The 21,355-nt window shown below is 43.4% G+C and overlaps 1 protein-coding gene across 1 annotated transcript in view; it reads left to right on the top strand.

Annotated features, from left to right (window-relative positions):
* SHROOM1 (shroom family member 1) overlaps positions 1-18,308 on the top strand; it is a 72,172-nt gene extending 53,864 nt beyond the window's left edge. Inside the window, exons 4-8 of the mRNA XM_053303535.1 lie at positions 5,022-5,702; positions 7,186-7,761; positions 9,080-9,227; positions 14,355-14,627; positions 17,713-18,308. Of these exons, the coding sequence (XP_053159510.1) occupies positions 5,022-5,702; positions 7,186-7,761; positions 9,080-9,227; positions 14,355-14,627; positions 17,713-17,967 (1,933 nt within the window). The 3' untranslated portion in view covers positions 17,968-18,308. The remainder of the gene's footprint in view (positions 1-5,021; positions 5,703-7,185; positions 7,762-9,079; positions 9,228-14,354; positions 14,628-17,712) is intronic.
* Positions 18,309-21,355: the final 3,047 nt, after the last annotated feature.

Here is a 21,355-nt window from a genome sequence, read left to right as displayed (position 1 = left end):
TATTTTGAAAACTGAGAAAAACGTGATTTCTAAGGAATGGAAACATTTTCTTCCTCCGTGACCTGATTCATCTGTGCAGCAGAATGAATTGGTAGAGTGAGCTGTATCACTTCAGGCTGCAGGTGCTGGATCACATTTTGAATGCTTTCCAATTAAAAAAACCACAACAAAATCCTTGAAAGCAGAAAACTAGCACAGAAGGAAGCAAACTTTCTGCCTGGTGTGATGGATTTTATTTTTTTAAATGTGCAATGATTTTATTTATTTATTTGTTTGTTTGTTTGTTTGTTTGTTTGTTTGTTTGTTTGTTTGTTTGTTTGGACATGGGCAGGACTGAAACTATAGCATTTCCCACCTGCAGTCTGAAGTAGTACAATCAGCTCTACCACCTTGTCCAGTTGCTGAATATGTAGATTATCTGGAAAATTTCCTACAGGTAATTTGTAGGAAACGGTAAAGCCATTTTCTAGCCTGATACCGATCATGACAGGAGGCTGAAGTGTCAGTTATTCATTCTGGGTGGCAGCCACTGAAAACTAGGCCCTTTCAAATGTTAAATCTCTTGGATACATTTGAATCTTAAGTAATCTTTTCCAAGTCCTAGAATTTGAATGGGGAATGCTCAGGACTAGTACAGATTCTTGGAGATTCTTCAGTCCAGACAATATCTGGGACTATTTACTTCTTCCACTATTCTTTTTGCCCTCTTATTGAAGTATCCTCTCCTCTTATTGAAGGAGAGGAGAGCTGGTGGAGAGGAGAGCTGGTCTTGTGGTAGCAAGCATGACTTGTCCCCTTAGCTAAGCAGGGTCTGCCCTGGTTGCATATGAAAGGGAGAAAGCACTATGAGATCTTCCCCTCGGGGGATGGAGCCGCTCTGGGAAGAGCAGAAGGTTCTAAGTTCCCTCCCTGGCTCCTCCAAGATAGGGCTGAGAGAGATTCCTATCTGCAACCTTGGAGAAGCCACTGCCAGTCTGTGAAGACAATAGTGAGCTAGATAGACCAATGGTCTGACTCAGTATATGGCAGCTTCCTATGTTCCTATCATAGTGTCATTCAGCTCTCTTTGGGATCCAGAAATGTGTGTGAAAGCACGAAATGGCTGCAAGCAGAACTACACTTTCCTTGCCTGATATGTGAGATCACAGCTCCACCACCTGATCTCTTGCAGAAACAGCATTTGAAGTGTAGGAGAAAAAGAAGGAGGAGGGGGAAAGGGAAGATTCCTCTGGGTCTGCTTATAAGATGCAGGCTCAGCATTTACTCTCTGTTTAACACAGAGCTTTCAAATAGAAAGGGAAAACTTCTGGCAGAGAACCACTGTAAAACTAGACCCAACAATAGTTAAATACAGAAGGAACGCAAAATACTTTAGACCTAAGATTTTCCTGGCTGTTATTATGGATTTATAGGCTATGGATGATATATTTTATTATCTTTTATTGGCAGAGGAATTCACAGGCTTGGCCAGAATATGGTACATCAACCTTTGTCTGCTATCTCCATTTCCCATACTCCTCAATTACAGTACTTTCCAGAATGAAATGTGGTACCCTCACTGCGTTCCATTGCATTGCAATACCAGCCCATAAAACTTCTCCAGATGTATTCTGTCTACATAGTTAACAGAGCTAAAAGAAGAGAGCAGATCATTTTAGAACCTGGCGCGTCTTTGGTAACTGATAGTGGAGACATCTGCTATTTTAATGTGTACGTTTAAAATATCAAGTGAACATGTGGTCGTTTTCATTTGAACACACAAAAAGCTGAGCAAGAAGGGCATTATGGTCCTGGGGTAGTAGCAATAAACTCCCTTGAGTGAGAAGAGTTAAGTAATCACATGGAAAGTCTGGTATGAAATCAATTGGCATGTGTTAATTAATACCACTGAAGGTGTGCTCCATAGCAGCTGTTGCACCTGGGTAATTAACCATTTGGGTATGTTAGGGGTGCTTCTTAGTTTTTCCACACCGTAAATGTTGATGTTACCCATTTGCTGCCCTGGATAGGGTTTTATTATATGCCTCTTCTCATGCTTCTGTTAGAGGGGCACTGGATTTTTATAGTCTTCAGAAATAGCAATATTTTGTTACTGGGAATTCTGATCCTCTGCCCTCCCTTCCCACAGCTACTAACCCCATTGCAGCTGTAAGTGATAAATGGAATGAGGTTGTAGCCATGTCATGAGCATCAATTGTATAATGCCTACAGCAGCCTACACTTCCATTTTGTGAGTTGTACACAGTATGATTTCATTTTTATGTTTAACTTCTTTTGAGCACTTTCCTGCGATGTGGAAAGGAGTTGCCCTTCCTCAGGCTCCTTTCCTCTGTGAAAAGAGGTGCCCTTCCTCAGAATTTCTCTGGGTCCCCCCTTTGAGAGTATGAAAGGACCCTGAGAAATCCACAAATACAGGCAATGGCCTTTGCTGCTTTTCAGTCATGCCTCCTGCTGAGGGCAGAACAACATAGAGGGCCAATATGGACAATATTGTTCCACCATTGTTTCCTGTAACAGGGATTCCCAGATGTTGTTGACTACCCAGATGTTGTTGTTCTCATCATCCCCAGCTGCAGTGGCCTTGGGCTGGGCATGTTGGCAGTTGTAGTCAACCATCACCTTGGGATGGGTTTAATGAAAGGCGGAATATAAATTGAACAATAAAATAAATAAAAACGTCTGGGAATTCCTGTTCCAGGAGCACTGATGGGGACTGGCCTACCAAATCACATGGGTAGGAGCATGTGCACACGTCTCCACCCCCCTCACCTGCCATGCCTGTTCTGGCATCACATAGTCACATGAGGAGGCAGAATGTCCAAACCACCTCTCATTCTGCAACTTAAATACTACTTTAAAATAGTATTTAAATTCCTCTATGAGGAAAGGTTTGGAAGTTCTGCCCTGTGCCCTCTACACAATTATGTGGTGGGAGGAAGACACAGCAGGAGGTCAGGACATGTGTCACACACACCCCTCACTGTGTGTTTGGGGAGGCTGGTGAAGCAGTATTTTTCAAACTAGCCCAAAATATTCTATTTAGTTCTAGGGTTCTCCTCCCCCACCCCACAGTTTCAAATGGCTTCAGGTTGACAGAGGGCAGGTAGGTCAGGGGGCACTTAACCCTTTTGTTGCAGGCTGTTTTTCTCTTCAAAAATAGCCCATGAACTGCATTTCTCTCTCTGGTAAAACATACAGGTCTAAGAAGCTATCTCTACTGAATCGGGCCATTAGTTCATCTAGCTCAGTACTGACCTATAACCAAACTCACAAACCATGAATGTCACTATGCTTTTCGTATGCTACAGGCAAAGTGCAACTTTGTCGATCCCTCTGAAGATGGCCCTGTGGGTTGTGCAGCTCTCAAGGACATATTTTTGATAATCACAGTCAGCTTCAGAAGGAAGGGGAGATTGATGAAGATTACCGCTGCGCCCCGCGCCCCCGCCATAGCACGAGGGCAGCATTAGCAGCACGAGTGCTTTGTTACAGGGGCAGAGCTTCAATAGGGCAGACGGATCCAAAGAACCCACTCTGCCCTGCCTCCCAGAGCTGCCTTGCCATCATAAGGGCCACCTCATTCGCCCCTGATGGCCAGCTCATGGCAGCGGTGGTGCTGCCCATCCCCTGCATGCCCTCTAGCAGGGTCAATGGCTGAGCCTAGGAAGCAGCAGTGGATGGCAGGAGCACCATGCTGGGGATGAGCAGTGCTGGGGATGGGCAATGCCACCATACGCTGCTGCCAGCTGGCCAGTGGTGAAGGGGAGGTGGGTAGAGGTGAGCGAAGGGGCCGTTCTGGAGCCAGCTGGAGCATGGCCATGCCTCCACCATCACTGGAGGTGGAGTCACCACAATTGGGCACAAAGTGGTGCTCCACTCCCTGTATTGCTCACCTTCACTTTCTTGCCCCAACTCTGCAAAATAGAAACCTGGTGAGCTGGCAGGAAAAGGAGCAGCGAGCCAAAAGCCAACAGGGGCAGGAGAGCAAAGTGATGTGTGAAGGAGCAGCAGGGGGAGCAAAGTGACCAAAGGGCAGTAGGGTGCTCCAGAGTTTGCAACCGGGCCTCTTTCAAGCTCACTACACCACTGCTTTGTTGGTCTGGATGTTGGCTACTGTCTTCATTGGCTGACATGTCTGGATGCCAGATTGGATGTCTGCTGTCTGGATATCAGTGTCTGGATGTTAATCTAGATGTTGGCCATAGTCTAAGTACACTGACTGACTACCTACCAGTGGCCCTCCAGGCTTGGAGACAGGAGTATTTTCCCAGCCTTACCTGGAACTTTCCCAGGCAGCAGGCTTTACCACAAGATAAGCGGGGAGAAGTACTGTAAGTTATGGATATTTCACATTTGCTTTTTAAAAGATGCCAAAAGTGGATTTTTTTTAAACTCCAGACATAAATTGGGCTAAGCTCTAATTAAACCCCCCGAATCATATATGGAGTGCTCCCTGATAGCTCGCAGGGACTTCGACTTACATCTGGATGATATGCGCATGCACACTTGCCCTTCCGTGGTTAACTAAAGTCAAAGTTAACCCTTCCGTGGTTAACTAAAGTCAAATTGCCATCTGGGAATGCTCCTGGAGATGACAGGGTGTGAATGTGGGGCCTTCTGCACACAAAGCACAAATGCTGCCACTGGGCTACAGCTTTATCCCTAAATAAAACCAAGGCACCTCTGGGTCTCTGTATTTTTTCACCTGTGGGTGGGAAAACAGCTTTAAGGGAGAGATGATTTTGAGTGGACAGATGTCTAAGGAAAGATTTAAACAGCCCTTCTTCCCAACCCTTCACCCAACCTGCTCCTGACTCTCCCTACACCTGTTTGACGTGATAAAAGGCAGGAGGAAAAGATTCACTTTGAGGTAGAATACAGCTCTAGGATACTGGCACTATTAACAATATTTGCTTCTTTTATGGTTGCAATCAAATGGTTTTACCTTGTAAAATTATGAAAGAACTAAGGTTATTGGTGATTTTATGTGATGGTATAAGATGATTTGTAACCACCTTCAGCTCCCCACAAAAGGAGGAACAGGAAATGGGCCCATCTGACAAAAAGCCACAGGATTCTTTTGCAACTGTGAAGCCAAGCACTTATACAGCTGGAAGGAGGGGGAAGTCTATGGAAGAAACGGGGATCTCAGAAGTGGTCAGACTCTCACCACTAAGTCAAAGTACGGATCAGCTTCACCATCTGAAAAGCTGGCATATTTCCTCTGGGCTTGAGACTTGCAAAAACAGTCAAGGGACAAACCACCAAAACATTCTGCAGAACTGTGAGTCTGCATCTGGACATCTGTCTAGACAATTATGTACTGAAGGTGTTGCAGGGCTAAATGCAACAGTCCAGGCACTTGAACAACCTCGAGGCATACCTAAACTCAAGAGCACTTTCGTAAATCGAAGTAGTCTGTCCCTGTGCCATGGAGTCCCCCTTTCTACGGACAGGTTGCAGCCCCCAGTCATACCTTTGGAGTCTCTTCATGCTTCGCCAGCTTCTCCTGCTGAGACAGACAATGATGTTTTTCAGGGGTCTTTTGCCAGTGGCTCAGAAACAGTCTCAAACCTTCCTGCCTTCTATAGACAAAGAGAGAGTTCCATTCCAGACAGGAAAACACCAGAACCTGCTTTAGCTGCACCACTGTTACGAATTTCCACAGAAGAAAAGCAAATCAGAGAAGAACTCAACAGCAGGTAACCTTTTATTCTTGTTTGGGGCATAATAGAGTTGCTTTATCTAGCAACTCAGACTTATCACAGGCTTCCAGTTATACAAGTATGTCCTGCTTGAGGGCCATTCTATGACTTTGTGAGAAGAGTTAATATCATTCTAAAAATTGCTATCAATAGAATATGCTTGCTTTTATTCTCAGAAGTTTTTATTCTCAGGAACAGTGCTTATATTACTTGCAGAAGAAGAGCAGAAGGCCATTGATCTTGTGTTTATGTGTCCCTCACTACAAGACCTGTTCAACAGTGGAAAAGTGTGCCTCCTCATGCAATGGTGGACTTTCCTTGACTGCAGGTCTTCCAACAGAGGTTGGACAGCAATTGGTCAGGGCAACTGAGGCATTTTTGGGGCACTGAGCAGGAGGTTGTACTGGAAAACCTCAAAGGTCCCTTCCAACTCTAACATTCTGTTATTTACATGAGTGACGTGAAACCTATAAATGGATTTGATAGTCATTCCCTCTAGCCAGGGAACCTTGGACACTCTAGTTAAGAGGAGAGAGCGCAGTTAGAGATCTCTAATAGAAGTTTCACCCCCTTGCCAAGTTAGCATTGTCTGGATGTTTGAAGGGCAGCCGTGATAGTCGATCTGGTATAAAACAAATCTTAAGCATGTAGTGTAATTGCAGACAAATCTGCTGCTGCATTTCTGATTGTAGCAGTATCCTGTCATCAAGTCAAGCAATTCTTCCAAGAGTTCTTATACCCTTAGAAGAATCATTGGTTTCTTGTTGTGATATTTCTATGTTCAGGAATGTAGCAGGGTGTTGTGTTTCAGAGCAAGATGTGCCACTATAAATGTAACAAAACACACAGCAAGCTTTCAAGGGCATGAATTTTAGAAACTAATGTTCTGTACTGCATGTGCAAAGTGGTCCCAGTGTCTTCACAGAAAGTAACTGTTTACTGTGGGAACACTTTTTTTAAATGGTTAGTGTGTCAAATGAAATGCATAAGGGAGGACAACAGATTAAGGGTGTGCACAGAACCAGTTCCGTGCACACACAGGTGGGGAGGGTTGCTTTAAGGCATGGGGAGGGTGCCCTTACCTCCTCCACCACGCTTCCCCCTCCAGCGCTGCTTCAGAAACCACTGGCATGAGGCGACTGTATGCCCTCTTTCCGCCCCAGTCAGCATAAAGCTGGAAGTGGCATCCATGCCTTAAAGCGACCCTCCCACCTGCGTTCAAACTGGTTCAAACGTGAGGTTTCCAAAATGGTTCCACATTCTAGGAATAGAACGCTGTGCACATCCCTACAATAGATTATTCAGTGATATAGCTGAATAACTGTTCAGCTGCCTGATGCACAGATGATGCTTTTCCCATTACAACTCCATGCCAAGAAACTGCATTTGTTGCATTTCTGTGTATCAGGCACAGGGAAAGTAAAACAAATAACAAAGTGTCAATACTTTCTTATTTTATACATTTTTCTTCTTCTTCTAGCATCCCTGTCCCTGAAAAAGAAGAATGTAATCTTGGAAGTAGGAATGGAAATAGTGGAGAGAATTCATCAGAGAATTCACATTGTCTAGAAATTGCTCCGGACTTGCCAGCTTTCTACCCCAAAGAAAGAAGCAACAAAGATTCTCAGTCAAAGAAAGAAATAAGGAAAACATCCCAAGTGTTCAGTACATCAGAGAGAACCCAGAGGCAGCCGTTAGAGGCTAATGACACTACACATCACTTGGAAAACAGAACCCACAATTGCACAGCCTTAATGGACAACCAGGGAGAGAACAATAGTAGTCAGCCATTAGCAAATGCAAACGCTCTTCAAAATGAACACAGAAATGAATTTCCAGTGGAAGATACAGATTTGTCTATAGCACAGTCCAAATCTCGAGAGGATCAAAGGCGAGAAGAACTTGCTATTGAGATTATGGCCAAAGACAAGTCCCTGGTTGACATTCTCATGCCCCATCCAAAGACTGCTTTAGATCTCATGGAAGGACTTTTTCCTATGAGCATTTCAGGGTCAGACAGATCCTGCAGAAGGAAAGGGAGGATTCAAGAAAACAAGTAAGTTTCTGCCTGGAATCTCTAGTAGCCTCCTTTGGGCAGGGGCATACATTGATTGCACAACCTGTGTTTAACAGTTATATGGAATATCTGCACATGAGAAGAAATGCCATTGTGATGCAGTTTGTTAGCAGTAGCAGAGACAGCTGTGACAGTCTAAGAAATGGCCATGCTTTATGAAGCTGACTGCTTAAAGATGACTGGTGGATATGTCCTCAGCAGGAGGTTATTTGTAAGAGACCATTTTCCTGAATGTGTAGTTTTCCTCCACTGTTTACTCTGCTTATAAAAAATAAAGACAGATATTAATCTCATACTGTGAGGGAGGAGGCAATGGTAAACCCTTTCTGTATTCTACCAAGGAAAATCACAGGGTTCTGTGGGCTCCAGGAGTCAAAATCGACTTGACAACACTCTTTACTTTACTTTATGTTTATGAATAAAGACACAGATAAAATATAGACAGCCATATTTTAATATATCAAAAATAAAGACAAAAATATTGTATGTTCTATGATGCAACTTCTACTGGGGAATTATTTCAGTGTAAGCCCCACTGAAACAAAGCAAGTTTCCCAAACAAATTGCACTGTTGTGTTCTCCCCAGTTCCCCAGGTGCTGAGAAATCCAGAGATAGTACTAGGGGCTTAATTTCCTTTGGATGGCAAAGCACTTGACTTAATACATCATTGTAATCTCAGTCTTTATTTTTCACATATGGACAAACAGAATAAATAGTAGATGCAAATAGGCTCCTACACCTGGCAAAAAAACTGTTTATCCTGCCTCAGATTCCCAGAGCAACTGTGTGGTTTCAGTCCAGCTCGCTCCCCTTCCTCTCTGATTCTGTGGCTCCAAACTTAAAATCATCTACTAATATCTTTTCTTACACATGTACCCCGTAGAACACTGGTGTTGCAGTGCAAAACAAAGAACAAACAAACAAACAAACAAACAAAAAACACCTCTATATATTCAGGAGAAATATCTCCTAAAAATAACTTCCTATTGAGGAAATATGAACCAGTCATTTCTATTTGTAAGCAATGAGCTTCATAAAGCATGGTCACCCAAGAGCTGTAAGAGTACCTATACTGAACTGGAGACATACACACTATCCAATTGCTGATATGCATGGAATCATTGCTAGATTATGGCTGCACCAAATATTTTAAAGAATTTAGAAACATGAGTTAATAGGAGGAAAGAGTAGTTTTGAAATCTCTAGAATTCTCCCTTGAACAGTAAGTATCTTAATTAATGAGTTGTCACATGGCTAATGAAGTATTTGCCATATGCTTATTTTCTGTTTTAACAGACAAAGTAGCAATGATGGTTCAACAGACTCATCACTTGGGACTGAGAATTATCTTGGACAAAGAACAGTTGATGGCACATTTCACATAAACCAAGTCCTGAGAAAAAACAAAGAAACACTTGATGATCCAGACATTACCTCCAAGAAAGTGAGTAGATGAAAGAAAAGTGTAGGGATGTGCCAAAATGTGATTCGGTGTCTGAACCATGGGCACATCCCTTTTAAAATGAGGGCTTACACAGACCCTTTAAAGTGTAGAAGAGCAAGTCCATACCTGATCCTTCTCCAATTGCTGCCATTGCTGTAATCCCGGCGCTCCACCCACGTGCTGGTGGGGCATCTCCCAGCTGCCCCTGCATGATGCTGGCATGCACATGGCCTCCATGCATGCAGGGCAGCTGGGAGACACCCTGCTGGCACATGGGCATAGCTGGGGGTGGGGAGCACTGGAATTATGGCAGTGGCAGCAATCGGAGGAGCAGCAGATATGAACTTGCTCTCCTTCATAAGAACAGCCCTGCTGGATCTGGCCCAAGGCCCATCTAATCCAGCATCCTGTTTCGCACAGTGGCCCACCAGATGCCGCTGGAAGCCACAGGCAGGAGTTGAGGGCGTGCCCTCTCTCCTGCCATTACTCCCCTGCAACTGGTACTCAGAGGCATTCTGCTGTTGAGGCTGGAGGTGGCCCACAGCCCTCTGACTGGTAGCCATTGATAGGCCTCTCCTCCATGAAATCATCTAAACCCCTTTTAAAGCCATACAGGCTGTTGGCTGTCACCACATCGTGTGGCAGTGAGTTCCACAAGTGGATCACACGTTGTGTGAAAAAGTACTTCCATTTGTTGGTCCTAGACCTCCTGGCAATCAATTTCACGGAGTGACCCCTGGTTCTAGTGTTGTGTGAGAGGGAAAAGAATTTCTCTCTCTCCACTATCTCCACACCATGCATGATTTTATAGACCTCTATCATGTCTCCCGGCAGTCGTCTTTTTTTCTAAACTGAAAAGCCCCAGGTGTTGTAGTCTTGCCTCATAAGTCTTTGCCCCTGCTAACTGGGCAAAGAAGCAGCTTTTAACGTGGTGATTCTCTTTATTTAGCAGGGGGAGAGTAACTGGCCCTATCCACCCCCAGCACAGTACCTCCAGTGACTGTTGCTGGTGTCTATCTTGTTTTTTGTTTTTAGAATGTGAGCCCTTTGGGGACACGAAGCCATCTTATTTATTTATTATTTCTCTGTGTAAACCGCCCTGAGCCATTTTTGGAAGGGCGGTATAGAAATCGAATTAAATAATTAATAATAATAATAATAATAATAATAATAATAATAATAATAATAGAAGAAGAAAGGTGCTCTAGGCCCCTGATCATCCTGGTTGCCCTCTTCTGTACCTTTTCCACTTCTACAATGTCCTTTTAAAGATGTGGTGACCAGAATTGTACGCAGTACTCCAAGTATGGTCGCACCATAGTTTTGCATAAGGGCATTATAATATTAGCCATTTTATTTTCAACCCCCTTCCTAATGATCCCTAGCACGGAAGGGATCCATTTTAAAGGGTCTATGTAAGCCCTCATTTTTAAAGAGATGTGCTCACGATTCAGATGCTTAATCACGTTTCGAGGATATCCCTAGTTTGTGGACATGATCCAGTTAATGCCATGCACATTTAAGTTCCATGTATGTCAATGGAAGACTGAGCATTATGCTTAGATCTCTCCTGTTGAACACAATGGGTCTTACTTTGGCAGTATCACACCCTGTTTCTCCTGGTTAAATGAGATAATATATATAGACTAGCTATTAGTGTATGATCCAAAACATTCTGTCATATTCCATCAAAGTGTGCTTTTCAGAATATTCATTGAGAAATTACAGCCCGAAGTCATTGCTAGTATGACTCCGACGAGATTGTAATCAATTTGCCTTCCTTATTGTAAATAAGTTTTTCCCCCTCAATGTTGCTCTATTTTTTGTTTGTGTCTTTTCATGAAATCTTTTCCAGAAGATCGGGCAATGATTCTCTTTTGAATAGATGCATTTTTGTGCATTAGTTTCTTCACTGCAAACTGGGTAACAGATATGAACTCTAGATAAATGGGGCCTTGCGCCTTATAAGGAATATGATACTCTTCATTTAGCAAGCTGGAAGCACTGTTGACCTATATTGGCTTTCACATGCAGGGAATGAAACTATGCCTGTGGAGAGGGCTGGACTGTAGCTCCTCTGGCAGAAATCCTATGCTTCTTTAAAAGCCTCACCATGTACACAAAGAAGGCTGGGTTGTCACTGAAACTTGGCCACATTTCAACTCTGCTAATTACAGTCTGCCCACCCACAACTTTCTGTGTAAAGTACACTACCCTCCCACACAATAACTGTTTAACAAGTCACTGCTTCCAGCAATGAATCTCTTACGTTGGTCACTGAGGGCCTAAATTTTTAAAAGCCCAAATTCCTTTTGCAAACCTTGCAAAGCCAGTTCTAGCCATGTATTTTCAAGTTCCTGTGTCTGAATTTTGCCTGTCATACACAATGGATTCTGTCTGCTGCCCTCATGTTTTCTCTGTCTACATGCTAATAAGCCTGGTGACAAAGCAGAGATGAGGTCACACGGGTCTTGTGCATTGTGTCATGAATGACATGACCAGCATTGGTCTGGGAACTTGCTGGTGGAGAGATTTGGTTTGGTTATGGAGGTTCAGGTTTTAAAAGCAGTAGCTCAATGCCTTCCCTTACAGAATCCTAGAATTTCAGGGACTTGGGAGATCTTCTAGTCCAACCCCCTGCTCAGTGCAGGAAACTGCTACTGCAAATCTGGCAGATGATGATCCAGTCTCTGTATGAAAACATCTAATGAAAGCACATCCACCACCATACAAAGCACTGTTCCACTTTCCACTTCCTTTTATCCTTCCCCTCCTCTTCTGCCTCATGCCTGCTTGAGAACACATGGCTGGGGTGGAACTGCTCTGAAGTCCAGAAAACATGTAGTCAGAATGTCATGACTCCTTCCAGAGCCAGAGGAGGAGAGAGGAGTTCACTTGGGCTGAATCCTTGTCTGTAAGGGAGTCACAGTAGGCTGCCACCATTCACTTTATTTTGATGGGGGGAAACCCACTCTCCATATAAGATTCTGGGGTGGGGGTTAAAGTGGCAAAGCTTCCCAAAAAGGGTTGAGCAGTCCTAGGCTTTCAAAGGTGTTTGATTAAGGCAGACCCAAAAAGAAGATTACCACATTTCATCAACAAGGATTTATTATTTGATTAAAAGAAATCAACAGTATGCAATAACAATAACTGCCTCTTCATAAAGCAGATTGTAAGAGAGAGTTTTCATTAAGCCAGGCAACTCAGATTCCAAGCAATACAGTAAAGAAAAATAAGTTCCCTCATGCATCTAACTGAATTGGTCCTAACTTGTTACTCACAGGCTGCGGCCTTCCCATTTCCCTAGTAGCTCTCAGCCAGCTGCTTCCTTAGAGCACTCCTAGGACAGAACTATTCAAGCGAGCAAAGCTTTCTCTTCTTCAGTAGATGGCTGTGTGGGTAGGTCCTCTGGATTGGTCCGTTGGTTTTTAATTTCTCAGGCTTTTTACCCACCCTCCCAGCAGTTGCTCTAAGGGAGGCCTAGTCCTCCCCTTAAGCCTTACTATATGGAGCAGATTAACGCCTTTGTCTCAGAGCAAGCTCATGTGAGGGAAAGAAATGCTGAATCATCCCTGCTTGAGCTGCTTGGCTAGGCTTCTCCTAAAACTATTCTGTATCATCAGTATGTTCAAAATGCTGCCGCCGCCACCCCTCTTATCAACAGAGCTTGAACCTCCCTGGGCTTGGGGTGGAATCCCAGGGAAAATTATATTTTGTTATTTAATAAGTACAAAAATCTTCCACATGCAAGCCTACATGTGGTGAGAAAACTGATAGCTGTTGAACGTTTGAGTATGTGTTTGCCCCAGAGAAAACACCCTTTGGCCCCCTCCTTTTCCTGAGTTAAAAACTAACTCAGAAAGGCTTGTAAAAAGAAAAGAACTTTTAAAAACCCCACAGTTTTATTCAATTACTACAGGCTGCTTCCATCTGAGGCTTTCTCAGCTTTTAAATACAGTTAAAAATACTTAGTTGGTTACAAAATAAGTTGTCTTAATGCACGCTTAAATGTTTATAGAGTCTTTTGCAATGCCCTAGGTAGGATGGATGTAAGCTAGGGTTTCTTATTTTAACTACATTACAGGTAAACAATAATATAACAGTATCAGGAATATGCAAAAGCACACACACCAAAGAAATAGAAATGCTAACACAAACTCTCACTAAACCACTTTCTTCTGCCCTAAACTTCTGAAGCCTCTAGCCTTGGCTTCCTCTTTCCTTGAACTCACCAAACTCTGGTTGAGAATCAAGCCCCTGCAGTTCTAGCTTCCAAGAACTGCAGTCATGCTCCTGCAGCCAACCTCCATGGCCACATGTCATCCTATGCACCTCCCGCCTAGCTTCTTTCTAACAAATAAGTCCCTTCTTCCTGGCAACAGCTCTCTAGGTCCAAGACACCTGGTGTGCTGATTGGCTGAGCCCTGGAGTTCACTAGCCTGTCAGTCAAGACAGGGTTCACTTCCTCTTTAGAGGGAGGGGACGCTGATCAGTATGTTATCACTACACAGAGTCCTGTGGACACTTAGTAAAATAGCTTGAAAAAAGGGGCTTTAGTAACATGCCTTGGCCTACCTAAATCAGCAATGAAGAACGACATCTACCTAAGTAATCTCAGGTTTTGCAATTTTGAAGCTATTTTTGTTTACTATTTCTCCATAATAATCCATGTTTATTTGAATGAGAGTTATGTTATGAGGTGTCAGATCTGCACTCACATGTTATGAAAAAGCCTGCTTAGAGAATTTGGTTTCAGGCTTTCGTGAAAAGAAGTTGCACACTCAGAAAAGACAGTTTAGAAGCTTTCTTACCATCTGTTTTCCTCTTGGGATGTCCAAAATGAACAAATTGATGGTGGCAATTATAGAGAAATAACCCTTGCTGGCAGATTAAAACCCTAGATAAGGCTGAGCCCATGCAAACTCAATGGGGAGTTTAAGGACAGTAAAACCAGGGTAATGCATTAAATCTGCCATATCAGATATGACAGCATTTTAGCAAAGATGCTCAATTATCCTCCTACGCCTTTTTTCAGAGATATTTCATGCTGCTCTTTGTTCATGGCTATGCTATTAAAAGCTGTTCATCAAGACCAATTCATTTTCTCAACTGCTTCTCTCCTTGCAGAAAGAACTTATTTCTAGCATCCAACAGAAGCTACAATCCCTCTGGAATGAGAAGGAGCTTATCCAGTCCGAAGCCAAGGAGCATTCGGTGCATGGCCAGGAGCTGGAGTCCATGGTGCAAGGCCTTTGTAAGCCCAACGAGTATGAGCGCTATATGATGTTCATTGGTGATTTGGAGAAAGTAGTGAGTCTGCTGCTTTGCCTGTCCAGCCGTTTGGCTCGAATCCAGAATGCCATGGAAAAAATTGATGAAAACACAGATGCTGAGGAGAAGGTGAGTCCCAAGAGCTGGGGTAGAGGCTTTATTTTACATTATGTTTGCCTTTCAAGCTGTTACCATATGATCCCCCCCCCCAGTTGCCCAGGTCCTAGACCCAAATAGGCATAGATCTCTAAATATCTGGATTTACACCACTTTCAAAACATTAATATTTAGACATCTGTGCCAAGGGTTGTGATTCCATGTCTTGTCTGGTGCAGTGCTGGGTTGACATTGACATATCCTGAAGCGGCACCATGCCAACGCTCACTACACCCCTTATGCCGGCCATGATGCCCCTTCTTGCACCTTCCCCTTCTCATGCTTTTCATCGTGTGGGAATGGATGGAGTTTTAACCGCATCCGTCCCAGCACACTGAGAAGCTACAGCAGCATGAAAAGGGGAAAGTGATGGGTGGCATGGGGAGTGGCAGGCAGGTGAGGTGATATCTGTTAATTGTGGGGGTGGGGTGGGATGCCCACACTTTCCACCCCAAAGTACAGGTGCCACATCAGGTGAGCTGTTGCCTCACCTCATTAGTGAGCTGTCCCTGGTCTGGTGTTATTAATGGTCCTAGCAGCCACCTAATGGCACAGCGGGAAAATGACTTGAATGGCAAGCCAGAGGTTGCCCGCTGGTATGTACTGTATGGTTCGAATCCCCGATGGGATTTGTTTTTAAGATTGATTCTTGTTAATTCATGTATTCTTGAATGTGTACAGAGAAAATCCAATTGTTTCATGCCTCTAGATAGACATAATTCTGCAGTTAAAAAGGCATATGATCTGTATGACCTTTTTAATTATTATTATGCTCCTAGGTTAAACAATCATTTTATTTATTTATTTGATTGATTGATTGATTTCTATACCACCCTTCTAAAAATGACTCAGGGCAGTTTACACAGAGAAACAATAAATAAATAAGATGGCTCCCTGTCCCCAAAGGGCTCACAATCTAAAAGAAACCTAAGATAGACACCAGCAACAGTCACAGGAGGTACTGTGCTGGGGGTGAATAGGGGCAGTTACTCTCCCCTTGCTAGATAAAGAGAATCACCACATTAAAAGGTGCCTCTTTGCCCGGTTAGCAGGGGTTTGGCTTGGATCTAATGGTGCTCTATGCTATTGGACAGGCCCTTCCACTCATGTAATTTCTATCAGTTCACACTGCAGCTCCCCACAACAACATCCCACACCATTCCAGGAGTGAAGGAGAGTAGGGCGATGCATTTGGAAGAAGACACTGTGCAAGCAGGATTCTGCTCATGCTTCTAAATAAGCCCTTATTTAGTTGCCAAGCCACCTAATGGCACAGCAGGGAAGTAACTTGCCTAGGGAGCAAGAGGTTGCCAGTTCAAATCCCCGCTGGTGTGTTTCCCAGAATATGGGAAGCTCCTATATTGGGCAGCAGCGATATAGGAAGGGGCTGAAAGGCATCATCTCATACTGTGTGGGAGATGGCAATGGTAGACCCCTCCTGTATTCTACCAAAGACAACCGCAGGGCTCTATGGTTGCCAGGAGTAGACACCAACTCAACAGCACACTTTACTTTCGATAGGTTATAAATCACACAAGAGCGGCTTTGATATTACTGTTCCTGTGCTGCTGCTAGTAGCATTTGAAGGATGGTGACAAGCCACATTGCCGCAGGCAATGTATCGTATAGAGCACTTCCAGCTCAGGTTTTAGCTGTTGCTCATGGGGGCAAATTAGACATTACAGAGGAGACAGGGCAACAGTCTTCTGGAGTTGTTTGCAAATGAAAAGCAGCAGTGGGAAGCTGTCAGTTTGAGTGGAGAAATGTGTGTCGGGGAGAAGAGTTTCTCTCTAGCCAGATGAGGGGCCCCTCAGCTGTTTTTGCACAGATGGAGGAAATGATAGATGACTAGGAAAGTAATGGGTAGGGGACAATTCTGAACAGGAAGTAGGATTAAGCAGCCCCCTGCTGTTCTTCCAGCCTCCACTGGTAGCCTCCCACTAATGCTCTCCATTTTAAAAGAAACTTGGGAAATTGTTTGTGCATCTCTTGTGTGAAAAGTCAAGTTTGGTCCTTCCCTGGTGTCTCCCCACAGGCTACATCTGGCCAGAGGAGTATGGAGATTCTGGTGGGACTCATTCTATATTTCTAGGTTGTATTGATACTGTGTAAATAAAACCAATTTATTTCTACTAACAACCTTGCTGCATCTTCCTGGCTCCATAAAGTAAAGGTGATGTGTACCATTGAGTCGATTTCGACTCCTGGCATCCTCAAAGCCCTGTGGTTCTCTTTGGTAGAATGCAGGAGGGGTTTACCATTGCCTCCTCCTGCGCAGTATGAGATGATGCCTTTCAGCATCTTCCTTTTCATTGCTGCCCAATACAGGTGTTTCCCATAGTCTGGGAAACTATGGGAATTCGAACTGGCAACCTTCTGCTTGTTAGTCAAGCATTTTGCTGCTGCGCCACTTAAGGTGGCTCTTCCATAAAATACACTATAGTTAATATTTGGTATATTAACACTATTCGCTCCTCAGTCTCCATCACAGCTTTTAGAAAGCATGTTAAATTCTGGCTTTTTACCCAGGCTTTTATATGATTGTCTCTGATGCTGCTCTTTGTACTTTGTATTTTGTATTGTTTTTATGCTTGTGTTTTATATTTTTTAATCAGATTTGTTTTATATTTTTAGCTTAATATTTTAATTGTGTCATTTTTACAATCTTGTTTTTAAATTCTGCTGTAAACCAACTTTGGATTATTTTAATGAAAGGCGGTATATAAATTTAACCATAAATGAAATGAAATGAAATGAATCCTGTGGCCAAAATAGGGGGATTTCATTTCACCTTCACTGAAACCTTCAGATTCATGGTAGATTTAGAACTCACCTAAGGCAAGACAACAATCTTTGCCCTTTTGGTAAAATACAATGCTGGTTTTTAGAGATGACTAAAAGCATCAGGATCAGTTAGAACCATCCTTTAGAAGTCTTTGTTTTTACAATGGAAGTTATGACAAGAATGGCTAACTAAGGAACATGCAAGGAGGACAAAGTAATTACATGTTTGTGATGTATGCTGTGTTCTGAGTTGTGGTGTTGTTTTTATCTTTAGCAGTCACTAAATGAGCGGCACAGACTCTTATCTAGGCAGCGCGAGGATGCAAAGGACCTGAAAGAGAACTTGGATCGCAGAGAAAGGGTGGTGTCAGGCATCCTCTCCAAATACATGACTGAGAGTCAGCTCCAGGACTACAGGCACTTTGTACAGGCAAAGACATCCTTACTGATTGAACAGAAGCACCTTGATGAGCAGATTAAGTTTCTTGAAGAGCAAGTGGAGAGGTTGGAGAAGAGTATCCTGACTTAAGCTGCATCAGTAGGCTACTTGCTTTCATGAATGAAACGTTTGTGCTGGAACTCCATCTGCATTCACAGAGCTATTGCTCAAGCAAACAAGGCTACATTTGATGACTTTCTGTAGGCATCTCAGTGCCACAGTATTGACAAGGGCTTAATTGGCCTAGGCGCGCACTCTTAGGGGGAAATGACAAAACCTTAAATGTAGGTAGCAGATTTTATCTGGAAATGACTGCAATGTGTGTTGCCTTTCAGTAATGAGTTACAGTAGCTGATGTGCTGTTTCTTTCCTGTCTGCTCCCTGCCGGTTTCCAGACTGACATCATCCCAATAAAAACAGTATCATAAAAATATTTCCCTCTTTGAGGGTGGAAGGAGTATTTAAATGAAAGATATGGGCATTTAAATATGAATTAGGCAGAAGAAGGCCAACTCTGTGGCACACCACTGCAGGCCACTTAGCAAACTCCTTTTCCAGTTTGACCTTAGATGTTTCTCCTCTCTAATAAAACAACATCCTGAGTGCTATTAACACAGAGCTCTTTTGGAACAGCCAGAAAAAACCCAACCTGGAACTATTCACATGCCATGACTGTGTCTTCAGAACATAGGTGTTTAGAATGTTCATCAGATAATTCCAGGGGGCTGAAGTACCTCCTCTTTCTATCTTTCCTTCCTTGCGATGAGCAACAATTACCACCAAACATCTTACTCTTCCTGTGTGTCTTCTTTACAATTCTGTACAGCTTTTCCTATGCAACTATGCTCAGGCTTTGCTTATAAAAATATATGCACTCAGCTCTTATGTTCCTTTCAGGTAAAAAAGTAAAGCACTTTAGGAATAGAGAACATAGAAACATAGGAAGCTGTCTTATGCTGAGTCAGATTATTGGCTCAGTATTGTCTACACTCCATGGGTTACAGGTTGCAGCTCCTGGCATCCAAGGTTACAGCAGCGCTCCAGGGTTACAGGTTGCAGTCTCTTCCAGTCCTACCTGGAGATGCCAAGGAGTGAATCTCCCCGGCATCCCCGGATAGAGCTGGAAAGGGATGATGGTGGAAAATTCTCCTTGCAAAATTCTCAGAGTGGTTCTAAAATAGTGCTCTGGGGTGCTAGAAACTCTGCAATCAATCTCTCTCTCTCTCTCTCTCTCTCTCTCTCTCTCACACACACACACACACACACACACACACACACACCCATATTGAAGATGGTTATTAATTTTTAACAGATGTAAAATTGTATTAAACAAGCAAGATTTGATTTTTAGATAGTTTTTCTTAATATTTGGCACACACTCTGTCAGTTCACTCTGCCCTTTGTGCTATTTGTCAGTGCACTCTGATATTTTTGGCTGTCATTGCAAAGTGGTAAATATGTGGGAAGAAAAAGACTTGTGCACTTATGTATTCTGTGAGGAGATGCATTAGGAAGGGCCCTCTTCTCTCAGCTGGACAGTCTGCTTCTGTTTTTAAAAAGGGTGTTTTGCCATTTTGCATCTCACATGTCTCCAATAGCTAAAGCCATGCTGAACCCAAGCTTGTGCAATATGTGCTTTGTTCCTTGTCGAAAGAAACTTCTTGAATACCAGGGAAAGAATTTTGTTTGGGCAAAGAGAGCAGAGTTTCCTGTTCAGCATCATAGACTAACCTGTTTCTCTCTCTGCAGACCAGGCAGAAGAAGACTGATGAGTGGTGCTGGTCTGTAGGTCAATGACACAAAAATGGTATTTGATAGGGAAGCTGTGAGCTGTAAGCAAATTATTCATTTGGGTAACAATCTTGTATAGTGTAACAGGGAAAAGAAATGACTAAATTAATTCTACCTTGCTATATTGCCTGCAGATGGTAAGAGGAATGTTCTGTGAGGTCTTGCTAAGAATTCTATTTGAAAGAACCAACCAGGCCCCACCACTGGCCACCAGGCACAGCCAGGCTCTGACCCGCCAGGTGTTTCCCCCATCCCCACCAAGCTCTACGCCTTGACCTATGAGGTTCCATCAGCTCCCAAGCCTCACTCCCTCAGTCTCAGAGCCACAGGGAACCGGGCAATCCTAATGCAGAAAAAGTATCTAATTGTCACTTCTCTGAAATGGCCAGGAATTTGGCAGCGGGGAGGAATCCTCTAGGAGAATTAACGGTGCTTAAAGGGGTTTACAGGAATGGAAATAGGGAGCATTCATCACTGCTGTCTAGGCTGCAGACAAAGAATGCACAGAACAATTAGGACTGAGTAAGAGTTAGCAAGCTTGACTGACTCTCAAAATGGAGGCAGGACATGTGATACAATTGCCGTCACCTTGTCCAGAGGGTCAGGATCATTACTGAAACTGCTAGAAATGTTTGGTGCAGCACCCCAGATCATGCCCATTGCATGCCTGAGCCTCTTATGATGAAATGGCCCAAGTCGCTTGGAATCTGATTATGCCAACCCTGCAAATTGCTGGTACTGGCTGGCATGTACAAAGACTCTGAATGACCTAACCAGGAGGATGAACAAGGTTCCAGAGAAGCCTTGGCTCCCACCCAACAGGATTAAGGTCCTCTGTATGGGATACAGTTTCCTCACATTTTATTTTATTTTATTTTATTATTTTACATTTTCCAGTTGCCAGATTGACAACTCCTATTCCTGGAGGTCTCCAAATTCCTGGAGATTTTTTTTGGGGGGGGGGGGAAGGGGTGAGATTCCATTATTTCCCAATATGTTTTACAGTGTCAAGGCAATACAATTTACAGGCTTCTTTCAATAGTTATCTGGAGATTGATGCTGATTCCTGAAGACTCTATGTCAGGGGTGGGCAAACTTGACCTTCCAGCTGTTGGTGAACTACAGCTCCCATCTTTCCCAGCCACAATAGTTGAACAACAGTTGGAGGACCAAGTTTGTCCACCCCTGACCTAGGTCAATCCTAGAGACCAGACAAGTCTAATGTACTGCTGCTTCTCTTGGAACTGTCACCACCATTCAGAATTGCTTGCAGAAGTCTCTTTGCATTGAGGACTTTAAAATGAGAATTGACCCTCCGATTCTGCATAAAACTATGTGACTTGTTTGGGAATAATACTCGAGTCTCAGACACTGCGGAAACAAAACTTTTCACTAAATGGAGGAAGGCCTTGATGATCTCAAGGGACCTCCTTGCATGAGCCAGGGGTGGCCAAACTGAGGCCCTCCAGCATGACTGCAGCTCCCGTCATACTTCCTCAGCCCCCATAAATCACAGCTGGCCACCCCTGAGCTAGGCTCTGTCTCAAACCCATAAGCAGATGTTTGGGTACAAGAAGAGGAAAAATTCTTCGTTACGATTTATTATAAATCCTGGCTGCATTTAATACTGTTTATAACTGACATATTCCAATAGTTTGTCAAAACATTCATTTGTTTAATGAAAAGA

This window comes from Hemicordylus capensis, chromosome 2, assembly GCF_027244095.1.
Source record: "Hemicordylus capensis ecotype Gifberg chromosome 2, rHemCap1.1.pri, whole genome shotgun sequence".
Lineage (NCBI taxonomy): Eukaryota > Metazoa > Chordata > Lepidosauria > Squamata > Cordylidae > Hemicordylus > Hemicordylus capensis.
Note: the sequence above shows the minus strand (reverse complement) of the source record. Positions and strands in the feature narration are given on the sequence as shown.